Source organism: Danio aesculapii, chromosome 7 (genome assembly GCF_903798145.1).
Source record: "Danio aesculapii chromosome 7, fDanAes4.1, whole genome shotgun sequence".
Taxonomy (NCBI): Eukaryota; Metazoa; Chordata; class Actinopteri; order Cypriniformes; family Danionidae; genus Danio; species Danio aesculapii.
Window position 1 is genome coordinate 62205711 of NC_079441.1, and position 7571 is coordinate 62213281.

A 7571-nucleotide genomic window follows, 5' to 3' on the forward strand; every position below is an offset into this window, starting at 1 on the left:
TATATGCATATACACGTATCGGTTTGTACATATACGTTTAAAACGGACTCGTCGTCTCCACAGCCATGTTTTGTGACAGTTTCCGTTAAGTCCGAGACGAGCTGCTTTTTAATTTGGGGATTGGATTGGCGTTCCCCTTCTACAACATGCTTGTTTTAAATGGGAGTTCCCTTAAGATATGCCTTATTAAAATCAGTACAACTGGGAAATGTTTATCACACGACACTGTGATATTTATTCCGTACACGCTGAACTGTATGAGAACGTCGACCTCTATTACGTATGCTGTCAAGACTCGGTGCTGAAACTCAAAACTTCAGGTTCTACACGTACAAATTTGGTATATTGGAAAGTGCTTTATATGGTCTATTTCTTTGAATTCTTGTATCGATCGGCGCTTCACAAACTCAACGAATGACATTCACTGTGAAGACCTTATTGTTGGCGTGCAACTTTTATACGCAACTCCCAGAACTCATCTTTCATTTCCCATTATATTTCTTGTATGTTTCATATGAAGTACTTGTATAGAATCTCAATGTGTGATGGAAAAAAAGAAAAGAACAAAAAAAGGTTGCTCCCCTGCTGGATATGGTTTTGATCTGTACTTTTACCCAAAGAAAAATCTGTAACAGCAATCATTCTCTCAAACGTTTTCTTGAATGTCATTCTGGCTGTAAGAAATTCTGAAATACTTGGTACAAACGATGACTTATTTGGGATAACCTATCAAGTGTAGACAGTCAAACCTTTATTGCACTTTTTCAACAATTTCAAGAAAAGAGGAAAAAGAACAAACATTTTTACATATCTTGTGTTTTGAATATAAAGCTCTATTTGTTTAATGTAGTGTCATAGTTTAGCGTAGGCAGCTGGTCTTATTTCTTTTGCCTCTGAAATGATATTTGAGCGGCAGGTTTTACTGTGTTGCATATGCAGAATTCTGTTCTTGCTTATTTCTGTACAAAGATCTTCTTGCTGTCTCTAGAAATACTCCGTGGCTTTTTAAAAAAAATATTCTGAAAACGTTGCATCTGACTCTTATTTACAGTACACACACCTACAATTAGAATCATCTCACTTTTCGCCTCAGACACCATTTTTAAATATCCCTGACATTTTAGCTCATTAATAAGGACTTTATATAGAAATGGCTAAAGTTTGGACTTAATGTGTGCTAAATATATTTCAATTACAAGAGAAAAGCTAGTTTTTGTATAGTGAAGACTTGAAGGTACATGTCTAGATCTCTAAATCCCCCAGATTTATAACTGCTTCTGATATTTAACAGAGTATAAAACCAACTTGCATTCTTGGGGAATAACTGTAGTATTATGGCTGAACAGGCCAGATCTACATGCATTACCGTAACAAAATTAGGCAAATCGATTTCAATAAATCAGTTTTGATAAACAGTTTGTACAGGTGTTGTAAATGCTTTAATTTCAGCAGCGTTTTAAGGTTAGTAAAGTGCTTTGTCGCTTTCATAATTTCTTACTAAATGGGTAATAATGAAATATTTTAATAAAACCTTCAGAGATAGCTATTTTATGTAAATCTAACTTAAATTTGTAGAATTAGGTTACCATGTTGTCCCAACATAAATCTTGTGTGAAACTCAGCATATTTTTTTTTACAGTGAAAGGTGTAAAAATTCCAGATAAACTACTGCAAAATGTCCTTAAATACTACGCAACACTTATTCCCAAAATCCTGGTGACAGCCATTAAGTTTCTATCACAGCCCACCCACTTTTTTTTAATAGATTAAATTGCATATAAATGATCAATTATGTACACTTCCTGAAATCTTTTTAATCCCAGTTGTTGGAGCAACAAATAACTTGACCTCTAGTTGATCATTTGGAAAAGTGGCAGAAGGTAGATTTTCAGATGAATCATCTGTTGTACTGCATACTAATCATCACAAACACTGCAGAAGACATAATGGAACGCACATGGACCAAAGATTCTCATTGCAATCAGTCAAGTTTGGTGAAGGAAAAATCATGGTCTGGGGTTACATTCAGTATGGGGCGTGCGAGAGATCTTCAGAGTGCATGGCCACATCAACAGCCTGAGGTATCAAGACATTTGTGCTGCCCATTACATTACAAACCACAGGAGAGGGCAAATTCTACAGCAGGATGGCGCTGCTCCTCATACTTCAGCCTCCATAGCAAAAGAAGGTCAAGGTACTACAGGACTAGCCAGCTCAGTCACCAGAAATGAACATTATTGAGCATGTCTGAGGTAAGATGGAGGTGGCGGCATTGAAGATGAATCCAAAGAATATGGATGACCTCTGGCAGTCCTGCAAGAAAGCTTTCTTTGCCATTCTAGATGACTAAGTGATTTGAGCCATTGCAGAGATGTATAGATGCAGTCCTCCAAGCTCATGGGAGTCATACACTTAATTCTTTTTCCACTGCGCCATGACTTTATATTCTATACAGTACATTACGGTTTAGTGACAAGACTTTTGTCTAAGCAAAGTCAGACCTTACTGTCCTAATTAAATATTTAAAATTCAAGACATGATCATATTTTATTTTAGTAATATAAAGCGTAATCTAGAGGCCTTTGCCTTTCATATAAGCCACTTCTGATACCAAATGATCAACTAGAAGTTATTCGTTTTTAAAACTTGGATCGGCAATAAGACTATGTCAGGTAGTGTAGTTGCATTTGCCCTCAGCTGTGAATGTAAAAAAGAAATAGTTTCTATTGCAGTTTTACGAATTATGAAAAAAATGCCTGTCTGAAATCTTCTGCTATACGAGAGTTCTCATGAAATTGAAAATACACCAAATGGAAATGCGTAAATGAATGGAAACATCTCTAGTAACCAGTAGGAGGATGACAATACAGACTGTCAAAAATGACTTCACACAAAAGATATTTTTGCAGTCTTTATTGACGTCTGTTAAATACCACACATCTAGACTCCTCTGGGTGTTTTGAAGTTCATTCCAACAGTTGGCTGTGTGACCTGCAGGCTGGAGATGTTGCCGAAGTCCTGCAGCAAAAGGAACAAAAAGGTAAATCCATGTCTGTAGAAGAACACTGGAACATCAAGCTTTTCTGACACGTTCATGTTATATTCAGAACATTTGACAGCGGTCATCTCAATTCATACAAAACACTGTTGATTTTGGCTGTTAACTGTTGTTTAATGTAGGTGATGTAGTATGATAATTTCATATTTGGAGCTTAAGATCAACTTACGAAACTCTTGAGCATCTCCTTGGTGTCTGGATCAACCTCGATGATTTCCTGATCCAAAGCAGAGACCTGAAAACAACATGAACAAGTAAACGACTCTGTACTAAACTCAGCAGGACACCGGCCCTCCAGGACGGAGATTGGACATCCCTGCTTTAGGGGCTCCATACAGAACTACATCACATGGGCTACTAAGGTCTAATTACCTGAAGGCTAAAGAAAAATAAAGATATCAATGTGTTAAACTCTATGTAACCCTTAAATCCTTACATTTGGGGTGATGTTAGTGCAGTACAGAGTAAACCTCACTGACCTCTGGGACGTAGTTGTCCCGTCTCTCCCGCTCCTCCTCCTGCAGTTTGATGGAGATGCCTCTGACTGGACCCCTCTGAATGCGCTTCATCAGATGGGTCACATACCTGCAGACACACCAAAAAAAATAAATACATGCCTGGTCTCTGCAATCCATTTGCACTGACAATTCTCTTACTGGCCTCAACAGTATTGCAGAGTTCAGACTGCACAGTTCAACTCTTTATTGCAGAGTTCAGACTGCACAATTTTTAAAGCAGTATGAAAACAACTGTGATGCGACTACATGTAGGCATGGGACAATAACGGTCTTCAAAGTTTTAAAACAGACAAAATTTTCTGCTATACCTTTTCTAAGGTACGTGTACGAAGCAAAAGAGATCTCCAAAAATGCAGTTTTAAATTGAGGAAATCTGTGTTTTTGAAACGAATGAAGACAGCAGAACTCAAAGATTCATTTGAGTTATTCAGCCTGACATGTTTACAGTCCCAAAGTATTGTAAATGTTTCTCAAAATAAAATATATTGTGTTCAAAAGGGGGGAAAAGGGTTGTTTTTTTAACCCCGACATTTAAAAAGACTAATTCAGAGGAGTAATCACAAAACCATTATACCGTGAAACCGTGACATTTTTATCCAAGGTTATCATACCGTCAGAATCTTATACCGGACCATGCCTAACTACATGACTATCTGGGATAGCATTCCACCGCTGCTGTGTTCACAATGCAAAATGGATCTGCGACAAGGGGTTTCACACTGCATGACTTTACAATAGGAGAATCACTGTTAACTTTGATTGCGAAAAGTAGTTTGCGGACCATGACAAACACACGCAAGTTAAACGGAAATAAAACTATTTGTAACGTGACACTATGAAACTCATTTGCTAATGTTCATTGAGCAAGGTCATTCCAAACACAAAAAAAGTTCAATAAATGAGGCGGCATGTGGACAATTTAAATCTAGTCATTTTAGCATGTCAAAGTCAGATTAATGTATTTAAAAAATATTTCCCCAACAGCAAAATTGTGGCTAGTGAAAATGATGAGTGGCTAGTAATGTTGGAAAACTATTAGCCACAGTGGCTGGTGATCAAAAAAGTTTATGTCAAGCCCTGATTATAACGATATATTGAATTTCATGGTTGTCTCTCACATTGTCCCACAACAACATTAAAATAGTGTAGATTAGTGTACAATGTTTTAGATTTTTTCTTGTAGTCATTTGACAGATTAGATTTTTAAGTAACACAATAGTTACTTTTGCTGGTAGTTAGTTACCTCTATAATGATCAGTGTTGGGCGATAAAAGTAACATTAATTAGTTAAAGTTACTTATGAAAATGTTAAAGATTACAAATGGGGTTACATCTAAATATGTTGAATAATATTATTCTGTTGCTTTGCCTGTTTTTGAGATGCATGATGCCTTTCGCTAAGGTCATTTATTAAAGCGGTGCTATTCTGATGCTTTTGATTGGTTTTCCAGTTTGATTGCGGCACGCTACATCTACCAGTTACATTAATCCTCTCTGCCGCTGAAAGCAGTAGGCTACTACAACCAGCCTTTTATCACATTGACAGTGTTGGGCAGGAGCTATGCTACAAGTAGTGATGCTACTAGCCTAACAACATTTCTCAGTAGCGTGGCGGTAGCGTCGCTACTGTATAAACCAAAAAAGTTTTTTAATAGCAAAGCTATTTTATTAGTCAAGTAGTGTCCATACAAGCTACATTTACCGATTGCGGATCAAAAAGTGACGGCACTGACATTTATCAGCTAGACACCAGCCTCACAGCTCTGTGAAAGTAAATCCATGTGATGGCGAGAATGACGATTTCTTCTTTCCGTTTAACGGTGGTCGACGACAAACTTTCTGGTGCGTTACTGCCAACTCTCACTCTGGTCACTGACATCGCCATATATATATATATATATATATATATATATATATATATATATATATATATATATATATATATATAGATATATATATATAGTTTACTGTAGTAAAGGGTAAAGGCTGAAGTATACTATGGTAATTACTATTAGTTCATGATAGTTATTGATGATACTACATTATGTAGTTTAATACATTAAGAGTAGTTGTAAATATATTTACAATAGAACACTCATTCCTAAATATTTCCTTTTACTCTAAATTACTATAGTATTTTAAATAAGTAACACCAGATTTATTGGATTTTTTGTTTTTGCTGATATATAATTTGTTTCGGTTTGGTATAGAATATTATTTAAAGTAAATAATTGTTCTGAACAATTATCCCTCATATGTTTCATTGAGTTTTATTGATCACTAAGATAAAATTGACTTGGATTTAAGTTGCTTCGATTTAAAAATGAAATTTGCAAATATAGCTTAGACGTATTTTTTTATTGCAAATGCGACGACAAAAAAAAAAAAAAAAAAAATCACCCTGCACAACTAACTAAAATTAAGATTCTTTAACAACAGTCAACAGTTTATTTGTTATAGATCTGGTTTTGTGGTGGCTGTACTTTAAAATTAAATTAATATAATATTAATTCAAGTGGTGAAAGATTTTGAAATTCTAACAGTAAACAGAGCTACTGTACGGTCATACTTGCTTGGTATAAATGCTTGAACAATTTAGTTGAAAATATCCATTAGAAACTTGGATTAGTAATCTGAAGTAACCAAAAAGTAATCTGAAGTAACCAAAAAGTAATCAGATGCAATCAGTTACTTTACTTTAAGTAATTGAAAAAGTACACTACTTGCTACGTTTTGAATTGGGGTATTTGTAATCTGTAATCTATTACATTTCCAAAGTAACCTCCCCAACACTGATAATGATGCAACTCCTTTACTATTTGTAAGAACTAGTCATTATAACTAATTACTATTTTAATGGAACATACCCAACATTGCTGTTAATGCACCTTTAAGTTGTTCCAAACATTTAGTATTTCTTTCTTCTGTAACTGCTGCTGTGAGACTTCTAACCTAAAGCGGTAAGAGTCACTCCCACTTGCCTAGATTGTGTGTCCTGAGAAAAAGTGGGTCCACAGTTGGATATTATTGGGGCTGGACGGGATTTTACTCACCCTGCGATCTTGTTTCTCAGCGGTTTGCTGGGGATGATGGCGATCTCCTCACACACCCGCTTGTTGATGTGGAAGTCATTTCCCAGCCGGGTGTAGTATTTCTCAATGACCACACGAGCCGCTTTCTTCACCGTCTTGGTCCTTACGCGTCCCTGTCAGCGGCAAACACACTAGTCAGTCTGGATATCAGGACATTTCTGAACTTTTAATTTCAATTACTAACGATAACACATTGAGACACTGCACACTTCAGAAACGAACGTTTTAACACGGTAACCCTGAGAGAAAAGTGAGCTACTAAATGACTTGAGCTGTTGTTTTTAACAAAATTTTGGGGGTTATAACCGTGTTTTACATGTTAAAAGCGTCACTCATAGCAATTGAATACGCTAATAATTCAATTTAGCGTAATATTTTCTAACGTTACATTTCTCAGACTTTAACATCTGAAGCGGCTTCTGTGAAAGTTGTAAACCGGAAGACAACGCGGAGCTGTTTTTTTAACATTCTACGTAACATCTCCTGCCAAACGTTAAAATACTTGGTATACGTGAATCTTACGCGTGTTGACATAACATTCTAAAGATTTACAAAACCTGCCGACTTAATTCAAATAAAGGATTTGAGTGGATTGACCGATTCACGGTACACACCATATTGACTTGGCTTAGAGGAAAAGGGTTTAAAACAGTACGGGGCGGAAGTTTATAGCGCTCTTTCGGAAGTGACATAAAAGTCCGCAGACGAGCTCCATCGCCTAACTTTGGAGAAATATATATATATATGTATGCATTTGCTGTTCCATAAGATTGAATCAGTCATCTTGTTAATATAACTGGTTAAACCTTTACACACGTGCAGGTAGAATTATAAACGTTTTGAAATATGTTTTTCTCAATTTTTGAAATATTCTTACATTGAATGGATGTGATTTTGCCAGAG

The 7571-nt window shown here is 36.1% G+C and overlaps 2 protein-coding genes across 7 annotated transcripts in view; one reads left to right on the forward strand and one right to left on the reverse strand.

Moving 5' to 3' along the window:
- Positions 1–1031, forward strand: part of neo1a (neogenin 1a) — a 304905-nt gene extending 303874 nt beyond the window's left edge. For all 6 annotated transcript variants that reach the window (XM_056462293.1, XM_056462295.1, XM_056462296.1 and 3 more), the window contains one exon: positions 1–1031. This exon is cut by the window's left edge and continues 619 nt beyond it. The gene's annotated coding sequence lies outside the window, so the exon portion shown is untranslated.
- A 1867-nt stretch (positions 1032–2898) lies between these two features.
- Positions 2899–7339, reverse strand: rps17 (ribosomal protein S17). Its single transcript, XM_056462966.1, has 5 exons — positions 7283–7339; positions 6630–6781; positions 3538–3643; positions 3228–3293; positions 2899–3018 (listed from the first exon to the last, which is right to left on the reverse strand). Exons 1-5 carry the CDS (start codon positions 7283–7285, stop codon positions 2941–2943), a joined length of 405 nt encoding a protein of 134 aa, XP_056318941.1. The 5' UTR covers positions 7286–7339; the 3' UTR covers positions 2899–2940.
- Positions 7340–7571: the final 232 nt, after the last annotated feature.